General features: G+C 44.7%; 1 protein-coding gene across 2 annotated transcripts; it reads left to right on the top strand.

Annotated features, from left to right (window-relative positions):
- Nucleotides 1-241: 241 nt before the first annotated feature.
- On the top strand, nt 242-23,287 carry LOC133381903 (zinc finger protein 883-like). Of its 2 annotated transcripts, none has more exons than XM_061621479.1 (2): nt 242-340; nt 20,240-23,287. In XM_061621479.1, the coding sequence occupies exons 1-2, from the start codon at nt 298-300 to the stop codon at nt 22,135-22,137; spliced, it is 1,941 nt and encodes a 646-aa protein (XP_061477463.1). In that variant the 5' UTR covers nt 242-297; the 3' UTR covers nt 22,138-23,287. The 2 variants fall into 2 exon arrangements, with proteins under 2 accessions (XP_061477463.1, XP_061477462.1); XM_061621478.1 differs by lacking the exon at nt 242-340 and adding an exon at nt 3,093-3,181.
- Nucleotides 23,288-23,741: the final 454 nt, after the last annotated feature.

The following is a 23,741-nucleotide window of genomic DNA, read 5'->3' as shown; positions in this document are numbered from 1 at the left end:
CTGCTGGGCAAGGACGATCCGTTCAGCCCGCTGGAAGAGCAGCCTCAAGAGAAGGTTCACCTGTCCAGAGCCAGCGGCTGGCCAACCGCACAGGGCTCGGGGTCCGGAGTGGAGCCTAATCACTTCCCCAGGCCCACCCGTTAAGAAGCCTCTCTCTGCCGGGAGCTCTTGAAGGGTTAACAAGTGACGACAGAGCCGGAGGAAGGAGCGCAAAGGAGGGACGTCCCTTTCCTGCCTCGCCTCTCTGCGAGAAACGGAGGCTGGGAGCGCCGGAGGAGCCCCTCTTCGTGCGCAGCGATGTTGGCCAGCGGGGTTGCGCGGGGGGAGCCTGGAGACAAAGGTAGGCAAGTTGGGGAGGGTGGAAGAGGGCGAGGACCCCCTTAAGCACCCCTCCCCACAGACCCTCCAGATCGGAGGATGCAGCTCTGCCCGGGGAACATCTGTGGGTCTGGTGATGGATTTCAGGGCCTTAAGCTTTGCAGATGTGGAAGCTTGATCGTTAGAACAGAGCTAAGGAGACACCAGTGCACTAAATGTGCCGCTTCTTCATGTGTCCTCCTTTCTCCTTTGGTTCAGCTGGGATAGTTGAATAGTGAGGTTATTCCGCCATTAATTCCATTCTGCCAGCCCTCCCCAGTTTCCTGTTCTGTTAGAATTAAGGTCGCCATTTAATTCAGGAAAGCAGAAAGGTGGCCCTGCCCTCCTTGTTCTGGGGTAGCCTGGCAGACAGACTACTTAGCGAGTGACGTTTTTCCTGAAATGGGTGCAAAGTCGTGGAAGCTACTTCCTGCTCTCTCTTCCTACACTCCAGGTGTAAGTTCCCTACTAAATCAGAGGGTGTTATCCAGTTTCTCCACACCACGCTTCTTTATGGCACATCCACACTGTACATTGAAAGCATCTGGCTTCCTCCAAAGAGTCCTGGGAGTTGTAGTTTATGAAGGGTGCTGGAGATGTAGTGCAGTGAGGAAAAACTATTATCCAGGATTCGTTGGGGGAAGCCATGTGCTTTACATTTGTGTTGAATGTGCTTTAAAGGTCTGATGTGATCATATACTTCCATCATGTCTCCTCTAAGCTATTTTTCTATGGCAAAAATCCCCAAATGTTGCAATCCTTGATCACTTTGGCTGCCCATTTCTCTACCTCTTCCACCTCTAGAATGCTATTTTTGCGATCAGGCAACCAGAACAGAAGACAACATTCCAAGTAGGATCACATCTTCGATGTGTATAATGGCGTTAAGATATTGGCAGTTTTATTTCCAATCTGTGTCTTAATAATCCTTTACATGGAATTCATCGATTTCATAGATATAACATAACTGAGGCATCCGCTATGACCTCAAGGTCTCTGTCCTGTCAGTCACCACCGGTTCAGTTTGAATTTTTTTACTTCTGTGCATCACTTTACACTTGCTTTCATTTAACTGCATTTGCTCTTTGGAGAGTTCCTTTTGGAGTTCCTCTTTATTTAATCACCCTGAACTTGATATCAACAGTAAATCCATGTCATTTAGCAACAAGTTTAAAAGCACAGGTCCTAATCCTGATGATAGGCGGGGGGGCACTTCTTACATCCCTCCATTGGGAGAACTGTTCATTTATTCCGACTTTCTCCTTCCTGATCTTTAAACAATTCCTGATGCATGAGAGCATATTTCCCGATATCCCATGATTGCTGAGTTCCACTCCATGTTTGGTAATTTTGTCTTTAATAATATTTTCCACTATTTTCCCCGGAACAGCTACTAGGCCTCTGATTTCCCTGATACCAGTCCATATGGTAGCAAGTCTTCGAGAGAACGTACATATTTTTGTTAGAAGATCAGATGCCATCTGGACCTGAGGTGATTTGTGAACTCTAAAGGAAAAGTTCCTGCTTGCCCCAGTTCTCTTCAGAGCATGAGTGGAGGGCAGATAATGTCCATGCCTTGCCTGGGAGTATCAATGAAGAATGCAATGGTTTTCTTCTTCCAGGGATTGGTGATCTTTGAGGAAGGGTCCTTGCACTTCACCCAGGAGGAACGGGCTCAGCTGGATCCAGACTAGAGAGCTCTGTACAAGGAGATCATGCAGGAGATTAATGAGATGGCGATTTATGCTGTTAGAATTAGGAGAGGTTAAGGATAGCCTTCTTAGTCCCTCCCTGGCACCCCTGCTTCGCAAATCTGACCCACAATGCATTTCAGATTATCCGTTGGAGCTGCCATCATTTCCTACACCCCCTTTTCACAGACAGGAAGGCTCTGGGATGCCAATTAGTACTGATAATTCTGGGATCCTAAGACAGCACCCCTTGTGCTTCCCAGCCAGAGTCCTCTTTAACTTACTCTGCAAGGCCTACAACCAACACTCTCCCTCTTTTGCTGCCACCAGTCTAAAGAGTCAGCTTTTCTTTAGCACCTCAAAATCCTTTTACTCGGAAGTGGGGAACCCACATTTTAGCCCAAGTATCTACCTGATCCTAAGTCACTCCTTACCTCCAGGATATTGGTCCTGTCAGGTGTAAAGCTGTTTGGCTGGTCCACTGCAGGCTTTTTCCTGATGGTGGATGAGGGACAAAGGCTGCATATCTCAGCCCATCTTTTAAAGATATTTCCTCCTAGGTAAGTTTGTGGCATACTGGGCTCTCTTGGATCAATTAAAGCCGAACTCACATAGTGTATGTATGTGTGTGTGTGTTATGTGCCTTTAAGTCAGTTACAACTTATGGCGACCTTATGAATCAGTGGCCTCCAATAGAATCTGTCATGAACCATCCTGTTCAGATCTTGTAAGTTCAGGTCTATGGCTTCCTTTATGGAATCAATCCATCTCTTGTTTGGCCTTCCTCTTTTTCTACTCCCTTCTGTTTTTCCCAACTTTCTCATCTTTTCTAGTGAGCATGTCTTCTGATTATGTGTCCAAAGTGTCATGGAAACTTGAATTCAAGATGGTTGTGTAGCAAAGAATTGTGGGGTTTCATTTGTTAATGTGGGATCTTAACAGGTTAACGTTTGGTTTCTGTATTAGAGCTATGAGTTGGCAGTTTTATTTCCCAGCTGCGGGTAATCAGAGGCCCACCCTTGTTGTTGTTGATATGTGCCTTCACGTCGAGTACAACTTATGGCAACCGGATGAACCCATGATCTCCAACAGCATCTGTCGAGAACCACCCTGTTCAGATCTTCTAAGTTCAGGTCTGTGGCTTCCTTTATGGAATCAATCCATTGCTTGTTTGGCCTTCCTCTTTTTCTACTTCCTTCTGTTTTCCCCAGCATTATTGTCTTTTCTAGTGAATCAGCTGTTCTCATGATTTGTCCAAAGTATGATAACCCCAGTTTCATCATTTTAGCTTCTAATAGTAGTTCTGATTTAATTTGTTCTAACACCCAATTATTTGTCTTTTTCACGGTCCATGATATACACAAAGCTCTCCTCCAATACCACATTTCAAATGAGTTGATTTTTCTTTTCACTGTCCAACTTTCAAATCCATACATAGAGAACAGGAATACCATGGTCTGAAAGATCTTGACTTTGGTGATCGGTGATGCTGTGATGTTCCCTCCTTTCTCTGTGACCACTAGTGATGTCTCACCTCTGTCAGGCCCACCTTATGATATGTAGCCTACCTCTGGCCACCCTGATCAGGATCGTCATGTTTCTTTTACCTCTCTCCGCTCTAGCACAGATCTCAAAAGATCCCCCTGCTAGGCCACACTACCCAACACTCTGTGTACCCAATATAGCCTCTAGACCAGTGTTTCTCAACCTTTTTTATTTTTTTGTTGCTGGACTACAGTTCCCATAATTCCTGACCATTGGCCATGCTGACTGGGGCTGATGGGAGTTGTAGTCCAGCAACAACAACAACAACAAAATGTTTGAGAAACACTGCTCTAGACTGTGCCTTAGTCTCTTCCTGGCTATTTTGATACCCTTTGTCTGTGTGTATCGGTAATTCCCAACCCCCCTGAAGCCTCTTGCCTATGAAGTTCACAGCTCTGGGTTGCTCTGTGGTACTGGATGTTAATACAATATCTCTTCCTTTGCTGCTGCCACCATTCGATACCATTTCTTCTTCAGCCTTGGTTACTCTGCCTCCGCCCCTGGTCTGTACACCCCTGCTAAGGAATCAGGCTTTAAGTAAACCAAGAAAATGTATATTGATAACACTAGGAATAACAAGATTACTTATAGATTTCGTTGACAAGGATATGGTTTCATATATGTTTCTCTTATGTTCCTAATTCCTAATATTCGCTTCAGAACTCCTAATCCAATCTCTCAACAGCCACCTCTTACTCTCCACATCAACCTCCCTGTCTACAACCACCCTGTCCAACCCCCACCACCGTGACTCAACTGTCATCCTCTCATTTATATCTTCAGCCATTCAAACACACAGCCAATCATCCTCCAGCATTCTACAGCCCATGTACTCCCCCTTCTCACTCACTCCACTTACCATATTTCCTATAGTAAACCTGCACTTACCATATTTACATTACATTCACATACAGGAACATCCTGAATGCATCTTTGCATTTGAGGAACTTTTCTTGTACCTACCCTTGCCAGTCCAAGATTTCTTGACTATTGTCTCCAGTTTGGTTAATGACTGTGCCAAGGTATTGATAATCCTTGACAAGTTCAATGTCCTCATTGCCAACTTTGTTTTTCTTATGTGCCTTCAAGTCAATTATGACTTATGGTGACCCTATGAATCAGTGACCTCCAAGAGCATCTGTCATGAACCACCCTGTTCAGATCTTGTAAGTTCAGGTCTGTGGCTTCCTTTAAGGAATCAGTCCATGTCTTGTTTGGCCTTCCTCTTTTTCTACTGCCTTCTGTTTTCCCCAGCATTATTATCTTTTCTAATGAATCATGTCCTCATGGTGTGTCCAAAGTATGAGAACCTCAATTTCATCATTTTAGCTTCTAGTGACAGTTCTGGTTTAATTTGTTCTAACACCCAATTATTTGTCTTTGTCGCAGTCCATGGTATCCGCAAAGCTCTGCTCCAACACCACCTTTCAGATGAGTTGATTTTTGTCTTACCCACCTTTTTCACTGTCCAACTTTCACATCCATATTTAGAAATTGGGAATACCATGGACTGAATGATCCTGACTTTGGTGTTCAGTGATGCATCTTTCCATTTGAGGACCTTTTCTAGTTCTCTCATAGCTGCCCTCCCCAGTCCTAGCCTTTAGCTTTACTCTGATTTTTGATACAACCAGTTCATGATCTGTACAGCAGTCTGCTCCTGGTCTTGTTTTCGCAGAAAGTGTGGAACTTCTCCATCTTGTGCTACCAATTATATAATCCATTTGATTCCTATAATGACCAGCTGGTGATGTCCATGTGTACAGTCATCATTTCGGTTGCTCAAAAACTGTGTTGGCAAGAAACAAATTATTGGCTTCACAGAATTCAGTCAGTCTTTCTCCTGCTTCATTTCTGTCTCCTAAGCTCCATTTCCCCACAATTCCTAGTTCTTCTCTGTTCCCTACTTTTGCATCCCATTCCCCCTTGATTATCAACATATCTTGTTTTGGTGAGTGATCAATTTCCTCCTGTACTTCTGCGTAAAAACTCTCCAATTCTTCTTCTTCTGCATTTGACGATGGAGCGTAGATTTGGATGATGGTTATGTGAATAGGTTTCCCATTTAATCTCACTGATATCACTCACTCAGACCTTGCGTTGTAGCTCCTAATTGCTTTTGCTACAACACTTCTCACTATTAAAGCACCCCGTTTCTTCTTAATTCCTCATTTCCTGCATAAAATATTTTGTAGTTGCCTGATTGGAAATGTCCCATTCCCGTCCATTTTAATTCACTCATGCCAAGTATTGTAATGTTGGTACGTTCCATTTCTTGCTTGACAATTTCAAACTTCCCTTGGTTTATGCTTCTCACATTCCATGTTCCTATTTTGTGTGTCGTCCACCTCTGGACTCTCCTTTCACATCTGAGAGCATCAGCCTCTGGGCTTCCTTTTGTCTTTGACCCAGCTGCGTCATTAGTCACAGCTCTACTTGTACTTGTCCGTTGTTCTTCCCCAGTAGCTCGTTGAGTGCCTTCTGACCTGGGGGTTTCATCTTCCAGCACTATCTCAGGTTGCATTTTGGATACTCTGTTCATAGGGTTTTCGTGGTAAGAGATTCCTCTGAGTTTGGATGCATCTTCGTCTGGTGTCTCAGCTTTGAGCATTCTGCCTTGAGTGGCCCTGCTAGGAGTCTAGCCTCTTGGTCTAGACTCCTGATGGCATTGCTTTCAGCTTCTTCAACATGCTCAAACCCCCTCCCCATGTTAAGGTGTGCGTCTTACAGGGGGGCAGGCAACATAGCAGGAGCCAATCCAATATTTTGGCAATACTTTATAGGCTTTATCTCCACAGACCCAATTGAAACCATGACTTCTTGGGATCTGCACCTTAGTAATACGGGGCCCACCCATGTAGCTGGTCATGCTATTGACCATGTGTTTGTCTCAGGAGGGGGGAAAGTGTTCTGAAAATGGGGGCTCTTTCTTCTAACCCTGTGTCATGGTCAGATCACTATCTGGTGAATATAGATCTCTCGATGCCGCACACCCTCCGCAGGGGACAAGGACCTATTAAGATGGTCTGCCCCAGACGCCTGATGGAAGCACAGGGATTCCTGAATGCGCTGGGTGATTTGGAGCTGACTGAAGGATGCTGGCCAAAGCCCTGGTGATGGAGTGGAACAGGGAGATCACTGGGGCTTTGGATAGGGTGGCTCCGAAACATCCTCTCCCCTTGAATAGAACTCAGACAGCACCCTGGTATACACCACGATTGCGGGGTCTGAGACAGGAGGTGAGATGACTTGAGCGCTGGTGGTGGAAATCTCGCACTGAAGACGATCGGACACTGGTTAGAGCGGCAATAGCTGCCTACCAGGTGGCAACAAAGGCAACAAAGAGGGAATTCTTTGCTGCCTCTATTGTGTTAGCAGAGTGTTGTCCCAGGAGATTGTTCCAGGTAGTCCGAAGCCTGTTCGGTCCAGTTGCTCAGGAACCCATGGAGCAATCTAAAATCTCCTGTGACATTTTTGCTAAACACTTTGCTGGTAAAATTGAGTGCCTGAAGAGCATGATTCCATTCGCCGTGGATACAGGTAGTAGGCCAGGGTCGGCCAGTTGCATTCCGGTCCGGTGGGATCAGTTTCAGCCTCTTCCCTCTGAGGAAGTGGACAAGGTGCTCAGTACTGTGAAGCCAACCACCTGTCTGCTTGATCCTTGCCCTTCATGGCTCATCACGAGTTGCATAGAGAGACTGAGCGAAGGGATCAAGGCAGTGGTAAATGCATCCTTGAAAGAGGGTGCAATGCCATCAGCCCTCAAGGAGGCGGTGATAAAGCCCATCTTAAAAAACCCTCCTTGGTTACCCAAGAGCTGAATTACTTCCGCCCAGTTTCCACTGGCTGCCTATATGTTTCCGGGCCCAATTGAAGGTGCTGGTTTTGACCTTTAAAGCCTTACACGGCATGGGCCCACAATACCTGGTGGAACGTCTCTCCCGATATGAACCTACCCGGGCACTACGCTCAACATCGAAGGCTCTCCTCCGGGTGCCTACTCAGAAAGATGCCCGGAAGGCGAATACAACAAAAAGGGCCTTCTCGGTAGCGGCCCCCGAACTACAGAACACCTTTCCTGATGAGGTACACCTGGCGCCTACTTTACTATCCTTTCAGCGCCAGGTGAAAACCTTCCTCCTTGCCCAGGCATTTTAATATTTTTAATATTTTTAATATCTTGTATTTTTGTATTTTTGTATTTGTATTTAATGTTGCTATGTTAGTTATATGTTTCATCTGTTTGTCTACTGTTGTTTCGAGGATTAGGTGTTTTAAATATTGAAATGTAATTGTATATTTTCTTTGGTTGTAAACCGCCCAGAGAGCTTCCTATGGGCGGTATAAAAATGGAATTAAATAAATAAATAAATAAATAAATATTGTTCTGCCTTTACCAATTCTGGTGGTCGTCAATCATGGGACTGTAAATACCTCAAGAACTGGGGAGCGTGTTTTTGGAACAGGACTAGCAACCCTCATGATCCAGGTGGTGGTGTCCCTTGTGGGGAATAGCTGACCCTACTACCAAAGCTAGTAAGTTCAGCCATGGAAAACATGGTCTTTCCCCCTTCCACAAAGGCCCATGGAAAGCTCTAGTAGGACATAATAATAATAATAATAATAATAATAATAATAATAATAATAAATTTTATTTGTTGGTCGCCTATCTGTCCAGGTTAGTGGACACCCTAGGCGACTTACAATAATAGAAAGCAGTACATAATACAAAATAAAATACAAGCAAACACAATCATAATCCATTTAAAACCAATTTCTATTTAAAACCTTATAAAATCAATCCTCCCCAATCCCATAGGCCCGCCTGAATAGCCAGGTTTTTAAGGCTTGGCGAAAACCCATCAGGGAGGGAGCATGTCGGAGGTCAAAAGGAAGCGAGTTCCAGAGGGTGGGGGCCACGACCGAGAAGGCCCTCTCTCTGGTCCGCACCAGCCGAGCTGGTTTCACCGGTGGGACCGAGAGAAGGTCTTGTGTGGCTGATCTTCTCAGGCGGCATAATTGGTGATTCTGTAGGCACTCCTTCAGATAGACTGGGCCGAAACCGTATAGGGTTTTAAAGGTCAGCACCAACACCTTGAATTGGGCCCGGTAAACAACTGGTAACCAGTGAAGATCTATTAACACTGGTGTGATATGGTCACAGCGACGGCTGTGCTTAATCAAGTGTGCCGCCGCATTCTGTACCAGCTGTAACTTCCGGACCGTGTTCAAGGGTATCCCCACGTAGAGCGCATTACAGTAGTCTAAGCGTGAGGAGACCAGGGCATGTATCACCCGTGGGAGCAGATGAACAGGAAGGTAGGGTCGCAGCCTCCATATCAGATGTAACTGATACCAAGCTGCCCGACTCACTGCCAAGACCTGAGCCTCCATGGACAGCCTGGAGTCAAGAATGACCCCGAGGCTGCAGATCTGGTCCTTCAGGGGTAATCTCACCCCATTAAGCATCAGGTCCATAATACCCAGCCTTCCTCTGTCTCCCACAAGCAACAACTCGGTCTTGTTGGGATTCAGATTCAGCCTGTTCTCTCCCATCCATCCACTTATGGATTCCAGGCACTTGGACATGGTATCCACAGCCAACTCTGGTGAGGACTTAAATGAGAGATAGAGCTAAGTGTCATCCGCATATTGGTGACACTTCAGCCCAAAACTCCTGATGTTGGCCCCCAGCGGTTTCACATAGATGTTAAACAGCATGGGAGAGAGGATAGAGCCCTGTGGCACCCCACAATTAAGAGGCCAAGGGTCTGATACCTCAACTCCCAAAGCTACCCGTTGGTGCCTATCTGAGAGATAGGAATGGAACCACTGTAAAACAGTGCCCCCTATTCCTAATCCCCCTAGGCGATCCAACAGGATACCGTGGTCAACGGTATCGAAAGCCGCTGAGAGATCTAGGAGGATGAGGAATATTCTCCCCTATCCAACGCCCTCCTCATATCATCCACCAGAGCGACCAAGTCTGTTTCAGTTCCATGTCCACTCCTGAAACCCGATTGGAATGGATCTAAATAATCCGTTTCCTCCAAGTGGGTCTGTAACTGTCTGGCCACCACTCGCTCAGTTACCTTGATCGCTTGATCCCGGTTATTAATCTGGCCGCTGCATTCTGCACTAGGTGCAGTTTCTGAACTGTGTTCAAGGGCAGCCCCACATATAGTGCATTGCAGTAGTCGAACCTTGAGGTTATGAGAGCATGGACAACTGAAGCAAGATGTTCCCTGTCCAGATACGGGCGTAGCTGGGCCAGCAGCCTAAGTTGGTAAAAAGCACTCCGTGCCACCGAGGCCACCTGCGCCTCAAGTGACAAGGACGGGTCCAGAAGGACTCCCAAGCTATGCATCTGCTCCTTCAGAGGGAGTGTAACCTCATCCAGAACAGGCCAAACATCCAACTGGTCAGGGGATCCATTTACTAACAGCATCTCAGTCTTGTCTGGATTGAGCTTCAATTTGTTCGCTCTCATCCAGTCCATTATCACGGCCAAGCACCGGTTTAGGACCTTGACAGCCTCACCTGAAGAAGATGAAAAGGAGAAGTAGCGCTGCATATCATCAGCATACTGATGAGAACGCACTCCAAAACTCCTGATGACCATCCCCAGTAGCTTCATATAGATGTTAAAGAGCATGGGGGACAGAACTAATCCCTGCGGGACTCCATATTGGAGCGCCCAGGGTATCGAGGAGTGCTCCCCAAGCACTACTTTCTGGAGACGACCTCCAGATAGGAGCGGAACCACTGCCAAGCAGTACCTCAAACTCCCAAATCCGCCAGCCTCTCCAGAAGGATACTATGGTCGATAGATCATGTCATCAATAGAATAGTTACAGGAAGCATGAAAATCATGATAATGTTGGCAGAAAGTGGGATTCTTGGTGTGGTTATAATGAAGAATTTTATATATCCACACATATAAACATAGAAGGCATATGTTTATGAAATATAATAAAATCACAAGGAACTAAGCAAAAAGGCCCACAGTCCTATGAGACCCTACAATCCAGTCTCATAGAGAAGCAAGTTCAGCTTGAACTTCTCAACTCATGAAATGAAGCAAACAGGCCTGTGTGTGTAATTAACTTAAATTAATGAGTATATCGTTCAGAAGCAAATGAGCATGTAACTCCTGATTGATATTTTAAACTGATCCTGAGCAATTAATTATTAGTGAAATAGTTGGCAATCATATGTATTTTATTCTTTATTTTGTAGAAGCAATGGTTCCAACCAGTGCGAAACTTTGTAACATTATCAAAGTAGGAATGAGAGAAACTTTGTGTTTTAACTCTCATTTTTTAGATGTCCTGGTGTGTTTAATTTCCGTCTTGATTGGTAAAATACAAACTTTGTAAGTGGGTTTTTGTGGTAAAAGGTATTCTGAAGTAGTTTGCCTTTTCTATTCCTCTGAAGGTGAGAGATAGTGGCTGGCTGGTCCTCAGTAGCTTTAGGAAAGGCTGACAAGGCTCCCCCTTCCCTGCACCCTGGTCCTGGACTGCATATCCCACCTCACCCTAGAGGGCCCTGCCTCAGTCTTCAGTGGGTTAAGGTGGGAAGGCGGGAGAGTGGGTGGCGGGCGTCGTCTTCCCTAGTCAGCTCAAATCATCGCTTGTGGTTGGGTTTGTCCACCACACCTATTCCCCAGAGGAATAATGTCAGTCACTGGGCAGCCCCAGTCCAGCCCTCTTCTTCACTGCCTCGGCATTTTCCCCACTCAAAGTCACCATCATCCCCATGGCTTCCCTAATGTAAACCGCTCAGGAGCTTTGGCTATGGGGCAGCATACAACTGAAAGAAAGAAAGAAAGAAAGAAAGAAAGAAAGAAAGAAAGAAAGAAAGAAAGAAAGAAAGAAAGAAAGAAAGAAAGAAAGAAAGAAAGAAAGAAAGGGTGCCTGGGCTTAACCACGAAGTGACAAGTCCTTCACGTTTATTGCATGAATTCTTGGGGACTCCTGCACTTTCAAAACCTGAATTTAAGATGGTTGTGTAGCAAAGAATTGTGTTTTGTTAGTGTGGGATCTTAACAGGTTAACATTTGGCTTCTGTATTAGAGCTATGAGTTGGCAGCTTTATTTCCCAGCTTGGGGTAGTCAGAGGCCCACCCTAACACCCCCTTGTCAGGAGAAGCCGGGCTCCATCAAGGTCGTAAATCCCTTGAAGTTTTAGGAAGGATGTTCCATTTGGCCAGTGATTGCTGGGCCTTGAAGAAATTTCCTGATTGGTTAATTGGTGCTGGCCTGTTGCTGGGGAGTTTGCCATAAGTAAATGGTTAGAATTGCTTTTAATACGTCTTTTAATAATATGCCGGTCTTCCACTTTGGACTGGAGGCTCCAGGGCCTGCATTGGGGGAGGGGAGCTGTGCCTGAGGGAAAGGCAGAGCTTAGAAGATTACTTTTAAAAAGTAATCAATTACAGGTACCGTTACATGGCCCCCCAAAAGTAGTAATGACCATTGCAATTACAATCGCTCTGAAAGTAACTGATTACTTTACTTTTACTCAGAAGTAATTGCTACAATTACATTTTAGTTACTTTAAAAAAATTGCCTACAAGGTGCTGGCTTGGCTGTTGCACATCTAAGTAGCCTAAAACAACATTAAAAATCAGCACACACAGAGAGAGGGTAGTAGAATATATTTTTTATCCATAAGATTAACAGAATGGCATAACAGACTCACATCCCCTCACCCCACCCCCAGCAATGATGATACCCCAACACACATATTTTTTTGTGTAGATATATTGCCTCCAGCACTTTTCTCCTTCCACTCCCATCAATTTTAAAACAATTGTTTTCTCCACCCTGTCTCGCTCTCCACCTCCTCCCTTGTTGCCTCCTAAGCACCAAAAGAGCATGAAGGAAGAACAACACTGTACAGAAGCCCAATTTGAAGCACATGATTTTTATTCACAAATCAGAGAAGCAGAAGAATCCCAAGTAATGCCCAAAAGTAATGCTGGAAACATTACAATTATGCCTCAAAAGTAATGAAGTCACTACTTGTTCTATTACCAGCAAAATGTAATGAAGTTACCCACTCGTTCCTCAAATAAAGTAATATATTACAAGTAATTTGTTACTTCTAACTAGTTACTTCCAAGCTCTGGGGAAAGGACTAGGCAGTTCAGCATCAGGCTCTTGAGGTTGGTCCGGAAGCTGCAGCTGGTGCAAAACGCAGCAGCGAGACTGCTCAGTGGGGCAGGATATCCCCGACATGTCGCTCCTGCTGCTGCTGAAAGAATTGCACTAGCTGCGCATTTGCTACTAGGCCAAGTTCAAGGTCTAGTCTTGGTGTACAAAGCCCTACACAGCTTGGGACCAGGGTACCTGAAAGACCGTCTTACCCCTTATATACCCAGCTGATCAGTGCACTCTGCAGATGATGGCCTCCTGCAGATACCGTCTTATCAGGAGGTCCATTCTGCACAATATAGGAAGCGGACCTTTAGTGTGGGGGCACCTACCCTGTGGAATTGCCTCCCCTTGAATATTAGGCAGGCGCCATCTCTGCAATCTTTTCAGTGCCTTTTGAAGACTTTCCTCTTTCAACAAGCCTGCGTCTGTCTTGGAATTGTTTAATATGTTTTTTTTTAATAATGTTTTTAACTCTTTTTTAAAGTTGTTTTTCTAAAAATGTTTTTAACACTGTTTTGTTTTAATGTATTTTAAGGTCTTTTTATGGTGTTTTAAAGTGTTTTCCGTGTTTCTGTTTGCTGCCCTGGGCTCCTCCTGGAAGGAAAGGCGGGGTATAAATAAATAAATAAATAAATAAATATGGGGCTCCAACCTTAGCTGGACATAAGAACATAAGAACATAAGAAGAGCCTGCTGGATCAGGCCAGTGGCCCCTCTAGTCCAGCATCCTGTTCTCACAGTGGCCAACCGGGTGCCTGGGGGAAGCCCGCAAGCAGGACCCAAGTGCAAGAACACTCTCCCCTCCTGAGGCTTCCAGCAACTGGTTTTCAGAAGCATGCTGCCTCTGACTAGGGTGGCAGAGCACAGCCATCACGGCTAGTAGCCATTGATAGCCCTGTCCTCCATGAATTTGTCTCATCTTCTTTTAAAGCCATCCAAGCTGGTGGCCATTACTGCATCTTGTGGGAGCAAATTCCATAGTTTAACTATGCGCTGAGTAAAGAAGTACTTCCTTTTGTCTGTCCTGAATCTTCCAACATTCAGCTTCTTGGAATGTCCACGAGTTCTAGTACTATTAGAGAGGGAGAAGAACTTTTCTCTATCCACTTTCTCAAGGCCATGCATCATTTTATACACTTCTATCATGTCTCCTCTGACCCGCCTTTTCTCTAAACTAAAAAGCCCCAAATGCTGCAACCTTTCCTCGTAAGGGAGTCGCTCCATCCCCTTGATCATTCTGGTTGCCCTCTTCTGAACCTTTTCCAACTCTATAATATCCTTTTTGAGATGAGGCGACCAGAACTGTACACAGTATTCCAAATGCGGCCGCACCATAGATTTATACAACGGCATTATGATATCGGCTGTTTTATTTTCAATACCTTTCCTAATTATCCCTAGCATGGAATTCGCCTTTCTCACAGCTGCTGCACACTGGGTCAACATTTTCATCGTGCTGTCCACTACAACCCCGAGGTCTCTCTCCTGGTCGGTCACCGCCAGTTCAGACCCCATGAGCGTATATGTGAAATTAAGATTTTTTGCTCCGATATGCATAATTTTACACTTGTTTATATTGAATTGCATTTGCCATTTTTCCGCCCATTCACTCAGTTTGGAGAGGTCTTTTTGGAGCTCTTCACAATCCCTTTTTGTTTTAACAACCCTGAATAATTTAGTGTCGTCAGCAAACTTGGCCACTTCACTGCTCACTCCTAATTCTAGGTCATTAATGAACAAGTTAAAAAGTACAGGTCCCAATACCGATCCTTGAGGGACTCCACTTTCTACAGCCCTCCATTGGGAGAACTGTCCGTTGATTCCTACTCTCTGCTTTCTGCTTCTTAACCAATTCCTTATCCACAAGAGGACCTCTCCTCTTATTCCATGACTGCTAAGCTTCCTCAGAAGCTTTTGGTGAGGTACCTTGTCAAACGCTTTTTGAAAGTCCAAGTACACTATGTCCACTATGTTCAAAAACTACTACAGCCCCTGGGATCCCCTTTCTTTGGTGTTGGGATATCTACTGAACGCTTCCAGTCTGTGGACCATTGTTTTCTTTTCCATATTTGTTGACAAAGTTTTCTCAAAATTTGGACAGATTCAGTCTCAGTAGCTTGTAACAACTATACTGGTATGCCATCTATTCCTGGTGATCTGTTTCTTCCAAGTGTTTTAAGAGCAGCTTTCACCTCAGATTCTAAAATTTCTGGTTCTTCATCATATGGTTCCTCCATGAAAGAATCTGTCATCTTGGCATCTCTTTTATAGAGTTCTTCAGTGTATTGCTTCCATCTTCCTTTTATTTTATCTCAGTCAGTCAGTGTGTTCCCCTGTTGATTATTCAACATCCCTACTCTTGGCCTAAATTTCCCTTTAATTTCTTCCTGTACTTCTGCATCAAATCTCTCAGTTTCCTCCTCTTCTCTGTTTGATGTTGGAGCATAGACGTAGATGCTGGTTACATTGATAGGTTTCCCATTAAATCTCATTGATATTACTCACTCAGCCTTTGCATTATAGCTCCTAATTGCTTTTTCTACGTCACTTCTCACTATTAAAGCAACCCTGTTTTTTCTTAATTTATCATTTCCTACATAAAATATTGTATAGTTGCCTGAAAATGTCCCTTTCCCATCCATTTCAATTCAGTCACACCAACTATTGTAATGTTGATGTGTTCCGTGTCTTGCTTGAGAATTTCTATCTTTCCCTGGTTTATGTTTCTCACATGCCGTGTTGCTATTGTGTATGTTGCACAACTCTGGACTCTTTTTTCACATTGTGTGCATCAGCCTCTGGGCTTCCTTTCGGCCATGACCCAGCTGCATCCTTTCGGCCATGACCCAGCTGCATCCTTAGTCATAGCACTACTCGTACTTGTCCGTTGTTCTTCCCCAGTAGCTCACAGAGTGCCATCTGTCCTGGGGATCTCATCTTCCAGCACTATCTTGTGTTGTAGGTAACAGGGGGATAACATTTTGGGAGGGAGGGAGAGAGGGGATGTGAGCTGCCCTCTGGGCAGTGGAAAGGGCCATGTTCCTGTCAGACAGGATACATCCTAAGTTTGTAAATTGCAGCTGTGCATAACTGTTGGAGAAATTTTCCTCCATTGGGATCTTTTGCTGGGGGTCCTTGTCTATAAAAATTGAAGACAGAGACTTGGAGCAAAACGGTAGGCCTTTCTTTGATGACAAGTGTACACTTGGTCAGTCTCCCACCTAGTGGGTGGAGGACTGCAACTTGGGACTGTTTGCCTGGGTTTTTTATACATTTCAGGACAAAGACTTTAGCACCTACCAATCAGGATTTAACAAATCAGTATGACACAGGATGACATAGGCATTATAGTATTGCACAGTTATTTGCATAGGCAATGCGTTGGTACTTGCCTAGGTACTGTGCTTTCTGCAAAATGTTCTAGTGAATTTGGCAACGTACAGTGCTTCACATGAAAGTACCCTTTCACCATGAGCTGAGTGCTCCAGCAAATGAGTAAAGAAATTTAGCTAAGCATTTTACTGCAATCCTTTTTTTACATCTTACCCATTTTTACAATGTTATCACTTGTTTTGAATTCAAGTAGTTCCGAACATAAGAAGAGCCTCCTGGATCAGGCCAGTAGCCCATCTTGTCTAGCATCCTGTTCTCACAGTGGCCAACCAGGTGCCTGAGGGAAGCCCACAAGCAGGACCCGAATGCAAGAACACTCTCCCCTCCTGAGGCTTCCGGCAACTATGCGCTGAGTACTTCCTTTTGTCTGTCCTGAATCTTCCAACATTCAGCTTCTTTGAATGTCCATGAGTTCTAGTATTATGAGAGAGGGAGAAGAACTTTTCTCTATTCACTTTCTCAATGCCATGCATAATTTTATACACTTCTATCATGTCTCCTCTGACCCGCCTTTTCTCTAAACTAAAAAGCCCCAAATGCTGCAACCTTTCCTCGTAAAGGAGTCGCTCCATCCCCTTGATCATTCTGGTTGCCCTCTTCTGAACCGTTTCCAACTCTGTAATATCCTTTTTGAGATGAGGCGACCGGAACTGTACACAGTATTCCAAGTGCGGCCGCACCATAGATTTATGCAACGGCATTATGATATCGGCTGTTTTATTTTCAATACCTTTCCTAATTATCGCTAGCATGGAATTTGCCTTTTTCACAGCTGCCGCACACTGGGTCGACATTTTCATTGTGCTGTCCACTACAACCCCGAGGTCTCTCTCCTGGTCGGTCACCGCCAGTTCAGACCGCATGAGTGTATATGTGAAATTCAGATTTTTTGCTCTGATATGCATAATTTTACACTTGTTTATATTGAATTGCATTTGCCATTTTCCCACCCATTCACTCAGTTTGGAGAGGTCTTTTCGGAGCTCTTCGCAATCCCTTTTTGTTTTAACAACCCTGAACAATTTAGTGTCGTCAGCAAACTTGGCCACTTCACTGCTCACTCCTAATTCTAGGTCATTAATGAACAAGTTGAAAAGTACAGGTCCCAATACCGATCCTTGAGGGACTCCACTTTCTACAGCCCTCCATTGGGAGAACTGTCTGTTTATTCCTACTCTCTGCTTTCTGTTTCCTAACCAATTCCTTATCCACAAGAGGACCTCTCCTCTGATTCCATGACTGCTAAGCTTCCTCAGAAGTCTTTGGTGAGGTACCTTGTCAAACGCTTTTTGAAAGTCTAAGTACACTATGTGCACTGGATCACCTCTATCTATATGCTTGTTGACACTCTCAAAGAATTCTAATAGGTTACTGAGACAGGACTTTCCCTTGCAGAAGCCATGCTGGCTCTGCTTCAGCAAGGCTTGTTCTTCTCTGTGCTTAGTTAATCTAGCATTAATCATACTTTCTACCAGTTTTCCAGGGACAGAAGTTAAGCTAACTGGCCTGTAATTTCCGGGATCCCCTCTGGATCCCTTTTTGAAGATTGGCGTTACATTTGCCACTTTCCAGTCCTCGGGCACGGAGGAGGACCCAAGGGACAAGTTACATATTTTAGTAAGCAGATCAGAAATTTCACATTTGAGTTCTTTGAGAACTCTCGGGTGGATGCCATCTGGGCCCGGTGATTTGTCAGTTTTTATATTGTCCATTAAGCTTAGAGCTTCCTCTCTCGTTACCACTATTGTCTCAGTTCCTCAGAATGCCTTCCTGCAAATCTTCCACTGTGAAGACAGATGCAAAGAATTCATTTAGCTTCTCTGCAATCTCCTTATCGTTCTTTAGTACACCTTTGACTCCCTTATCATCCAAGGGTCCAGTCGCCTCCCTAGATGGTCTCCTGCTTTGAATGTATTTGTAGAATTTTTTGTTGTTGGTTTTTATGTTCTTAGCAATGTGCTCCTCAAATTCTTTTTTAGCATCCCTTATTGTCTTCTTGCATTTCTTTTGCCAGATTTTGTGTTCTTTTTTATTTATGCTCTCACAATGCCTACTTCTAGGCCTACTCCTTTTAAAATGTTATGAATTCTTTGGTCTTTATCCCAGGGGGGAGGTTTATTCCGAATCAGACCTTCCTCAGCTCCTGTCGGGTTTCACCCCTCAGTCAGTTTAAAAGCTGCTCTGCCACCTTTTTAATTTTAAGTGCCAGCAGTCTGGTTCCATTCTGGTTCAAGTGGAACCCGTCCCTTTTGTACAGGCCCGGCTTCTCCCAAAATGTTCCCCAGTGCCTAACAAATCCAAACCCTTCCACCCGACACCATCGTCTCATCCACGCATTGAGACTGCAAAGCTGTGCCTGTCTGGCTGGTCCTGTGCGTGGAACCGGTAGCATTTCAGAGAAAGCCACCTTGGAGGTCCTGGCTTTCAGCATCCTACCTAGCAACCTAAATTTTGCTTCCAGGACCTCACGGCTGCATTTCCCCATGTCGTTGGTGCCAACGTGCACCACGACCACTGACTCCTTCCCAGCACTGTCTACCAAACTATCTAAAGGACAAACCAGCACAGTTAGGGAAGACTGCTCTAAAAGAAGAAAAGAGACTTGCTTGCTACAAAACTATTAATATGTTATGAACCTTTTTGAATACAAGTAGTTTTATAGAAGAATATATCTTGCTTATGTATATTTTATTCCCCATCATATGGATATATAATATTTCCCCATTATAAGTACTGGGCTGTTCACCTTAAATGGAGGAACAAGAGAGCAGATTTTTATTACAGTCGTCTCTCTCTGCATCTCTTTTCACAACCTGTGTTCTGTCATGCTAGTTTGCCAGCTTTACCCTGGCCTGCATTTAAAATGGCTGAACACCAAAGCCTTGTGGGGATTTTTCCCCTTGACATCTGTTTTGTTAACCTGCTGGCAAGCAGTTAAACATTTGGTTCCCCCCATCACTGTGACTTGGTGATTTTACAACACAGCGCTATTGGGTGAAAGTTAGCTTAGCACCTCCTGATCAGCAGACGGGATCTGGTTCCGTCAAGGCTGTAAAACTCCTTGAGTTTGTTAAGGGAAACCAAGAAGAGGCGCCAGGTGCTGTGGGAACATAGTTTTTTCATCCTTTTGATGAAAATGTCAATTGGTTAATTGTCTCCGGCTGAGCCAAGATTTCTTCCTTAACAAGGGGCTCAGAACTTTGGGTTTGTCCCACTTCAGAGGATCAGCCTCTTGCACAGTTGATGTTCTGTTGTGGCTCCATTTTCATCCTTTCACGCAAGTTCCCTGAGGGGAGGAAGGCTATTCATCTGCAGATCTTATGGTCTGTAAGTATAGCTTAGGCTAGGAAGCTTTTCTTATTTTAATCTGTGCCAAAAGTCTCTTACAGTATTCCTTTTTAAACCTTAACTTTTTGGGCATATGGTAACAGTATCTAAATTGCTACTAAAATTTATTGTGTGTACCTCTTTGTTATTTGTAAAACTTTTATGCTTTTCTTATTTTCTTTTTAATAAATTTTAATTATCTTAACCAACGTGTGTTCACTCCAGAGAGGGGTTTTAGTTCCTAACTTCAGTCCTTGCCATTCGACTACAACTCCTGTGTAACAGAGGAATGTTTTACCTGAGACTTTAGAAGGCACAAGGAGTGCATCCATACTCTTCTCCTGAGAAGCTCTGGTGTTTTAACTGGGCTCTGCAATTCCCTTCGCCCCAGAGTGCTAACCACCTAGAAGGGTGGTGGCAGTGACTACCTTGCAGGGTTGGTGTGAGCATGCACAACCTTGTCAAAGCAGGACTTGCTGGGATCAATTGCCCAAAGCTGGGGATTGACTCCTGGGATGGTGAAGGCAGACAGCTGGTGGGCTCAAGCCTTTCACTATAGTGACAGTGGGTGGGAGTTGCCCTCCCCGCTTTCACTATACGTCCAAGCACCTACTGCTAAAATAACTCCATACAAGGCATCGAACTTCGACAGTTAAACTCTGATGTCAACAGAACTCCCAGAAATATGTTTTCAAAGAACAAATCATAATATATTCACAGGATTTATCCACATCATTTTATCTCCTTTCCTTTTCATTCCATCAGGATACATCTGGGGAGTCAAGACTGAGGGAGAACCATCTGAAGTATCACTGGAGAAAGCTGAGGAGCAGATGCAGGAGCAGAAACTGAGGAGTCAAGATGAAGCAAAGAGACAAGATGAGCGACAAACGCACACAGGGGACAAACGTCATAAATGCTTGGAGTGTGGAAAGAGCTTCAACCACAGTAACATCTTTAACACACATCAAAGAACTCACACAGGGGAAAAACCTCATAAATGCTTGGAATGTGGAAAGAGCTTCAGTCGGAGTGACAGCCTTACTTTGCATCAAAGATGTCACACAGGGGACAAACCTTATAAATGCTTCGAGTGTGGAAAGAGCTTCAGTCAGAGTAGCGCCCTTACTTCTCATCAAAGAACTCACACAGGAGACAAACCTTATAAATGCTTGGAGTGTGGAAAGAGCTTCAGTCAGAGTAGCGCCCTTACTTCTCATCAGAGATGTCACACAGGGGACAAACCTCATAAATGCTTGGAGTGTGGAAAGAGCTTCAGTCGGAGTGACAGCCTTACTTCTCATCAAAGATGTCACACAGGGGACAAACCTTATAAATGCTTGGAGTGTGGAAAGAGCTTCAGACATAGTAGCAACCTTACTTCGCATCAAAGAACTCACACAGGGGAAAAACCTCATAAATGCTTGGAGTGTGGAAAGAGCTTCAGTCAGAGTAGCACCCTTACTTCACATCAAAGGACTCACACAGGGGGAAAACCTCATAAATGCTTTGAGTGTGGAAAGAGCTTCAGTCAGAGTAGCACCCTTGCTTCTCATCAAAGAAGTCACACAGGGGAAAAACCTCATAAATGCTTCGAGTGTGGAAAGAGCTTCAGTCAGGGTGGAAACCTTACTTTGCATCAAAGAAGTCACACAGGGGACAAACCTTATAAATGCCTGGAGTGTGGAAAGACCTTCAGTCAGGGTGGAAGCCTTACTTTGCATCAAAGAAGTCACACAGGGGACAAACCTTATAAATGCCTGGAGTGTGGAAAGACCTTCAGTCGGGGTGACCAACTTACTTCGCATCACAGATCTCACACAGAGGACAAACCTTATAAATGCTTGGAGTGTGGAAAGAGCTTCAGTCAGAGTAGCGCCCTTACTTCGCATCAAAGAACTCACATAGGGGAAAAACCTCATAAATGCTTGGAGTGTGGAAAGAGCTTCAGTCAGAGTTGCACCCTTACTTCTCATCAAAGAACTCACACAGGAGAAAAACCTTATAAATGCTTGGAGTGTGGAAAGAGCTTCAGTCATAGTAGCAACCTTACTTCGCATCAAAGAACTCACACGGGAGACAAACCTTATAAATGCTTCGAGTGTGGAAACAGCTTCAGTCAGAGTAGCGCGCTTACTTCGCATCAAAGAACTCACACAGGGGAAAAACCTCATAAATGCTTGGAGTGTGGAAAGAGCTTCAGTCAGAGTAGCGTCCTTACTTCTCATCAAAGAACTCACACAGGGGTAAAACCTCATAAATGCTTGGAATGTGGAAAGAGCTTCAGTCGGAGTGACAGCCTTACTTCGCATCAAAGATGTCACACGGGGGACAAACCTTATAAATGCTTGGAGTGTGGAAAGAGCTTCAGTCAGAGTAGCGCCCTTACTTCGCATCAAAGAACTCACACAGGGGGAAAACCTCATAAATGCTTGGAATGTGGAAAGAGCTTCAGTCGGAGTGGCCACCTTATTTTGCATCACAAAACTCACACAAGAGACAAACCTTATAAATGCTTCGAGTGTGGAAAGAGCTTCAGTCATCAAAGAAGTCACACAGGGGACAAACGTCATAAATGCTTTGAGTGTGGAAAGGGCTTCAGTGACGGTAGAACCCTTACTTCGCATCAAAGAACTCACACAGGAGACAAACCAATGCTTTGAGTGTGGAAAGACCTTCAGTCAGGGTGGAAACCTTACTTTGCATCAAAGAACTCACAGGGGACAAACCTTGTAAATGCCTGGAGTGTGGAAAGACCTTCAGTCAGGGTGGAAATCTTACTTCGCATCAAAGAAGTCATGCAGGGGACAAACCTTATAAATGCCTAGAGTGTGGAAAGACCTTCAGTCAGGGTGACCAACTTACTTCGCATCACAGATCTCACACAGAGGACAAACTTATAAATGTTTGGAGTGTGGAAAGACCTTCAGGTGGAGTAGCTCCTTTACACAACATCAAAGAACTCACAAGGGACAAATGTTATCGATGCTTGGAGTGTGGAAAGAGATTCATTCAGAGTAGCTACCTTACTTCTCATCAAAGAAGTGTTACGATTGCTTGGCTAACCCCATTTTGGTTCAAGTGGAACCCAGGAGGTGCAGGGCCAGGAACTATAACTCCCACCCCCACCTCTCACACCCCTGCCCCGCTGGTATGGCTGGTTATGAGTTCCATAGGTGTTGTGCGAAGAACAACAAGGGCAGCGTTAAGAAACAGAATTAACCAAAAGCTACGGCATAAATGTTATCTTCTTCTTTGGCAGACTTCCCTCACTCACCGTACAATCCTCCATTGTTCATTATAAGGAGCCTTAGTTTTTCAGGGTCAGTAAGAAACTCTCATGCAGGCACACACACACGCACAAAACCAGCAGATTCCCAGTCCCCTCCTTTGCAGGAGGGGGAGAGTGGAAAAAGTCTTTTAAAAATGAGGCTTGAATCTAGAGAGAGAAGGAGAAGGGGGGCCAGAGAGATCCGAACTCCAACCTGTGTACTACGCTGTCAAGGAATGCATGGAGGGACTGCAGGGACAGAACCGGGGAGACTCTGGGTCTTGGTGCAAACCCTTGAGACCAAGAGATTCCTTCCTGGTTTTGGACCAGAGCTCTTCCACATAGCTTCAGCTGTATTCAGCCGCCCACTCAGGGCCTAGGAGAGGTAATCATTCCTACTTTTAATAGTAATAGGGTCCTTTAATCTCTTTAGTTTAAAGTTATGAATGGGTTAGGATATCAATGATTAATGCTGCCACGCACCCAAGTAATTCTGTAACGCTGTTCTACTCTTTTTCTCAATAAAATCAAGCTTTGCTTTAGTCTGGTGTGTACCTGCATTTCTTGGGTTAAATATATATATACGCACCATTTAGGCACACTTCAGGGCAAAGCGCTTGTTCTTATCTCTGGCAAGAGATCCCCCTCCTCTCAAGGAGGTGTGTTCACACACTCAGGTTCCCAAGAGCAAATGTAACAGACTGGCGGAGACTAGTGGGCAGCAAGGGTTGTAGGAAATAAAGGAACGTGTGAACAGTCCTGCAATCCAGGGATACAGGTAGCCAAGTTCTGAATGTGTCTGGAATGGGTGTGATTTTCTTTTCCTTTATTTTTATGTTTCGCTGTCTCTTGGTTTAAAATAAGTGGGGAAATGTCCTTTAAATGCTGTGGTAATTTAGAGGTTAAGGTATAGAAATTGCCTGGCACATGGTTATCTCTCTCCTCTTCTGTCCCTGGCAACAAAGCTTTGGCGAACAGTGGCAGCAATTGTGGCAC

This window comes from Rhineura floridana, chromosome 3 (assembly GCF_030035675.1).
Source record: "Rhineura floridana isolate rRhiFlo1 chromosome 3, rRhiFlo1.hap2, whole genome shotgun sequence".
In the NCBI taxonomy this organism is placed as follows: Eukaryota; Metazoa; Chordata; class Lepidosauria; order Squamata; family Rhineuridae; genus Rhineura; species Rhineura floridana.
The sequence above is the reverse complement of the archived record's forward strand: the minus strand, read 5'-3'. Positions and strand labels throughout refer to the sequence as shown.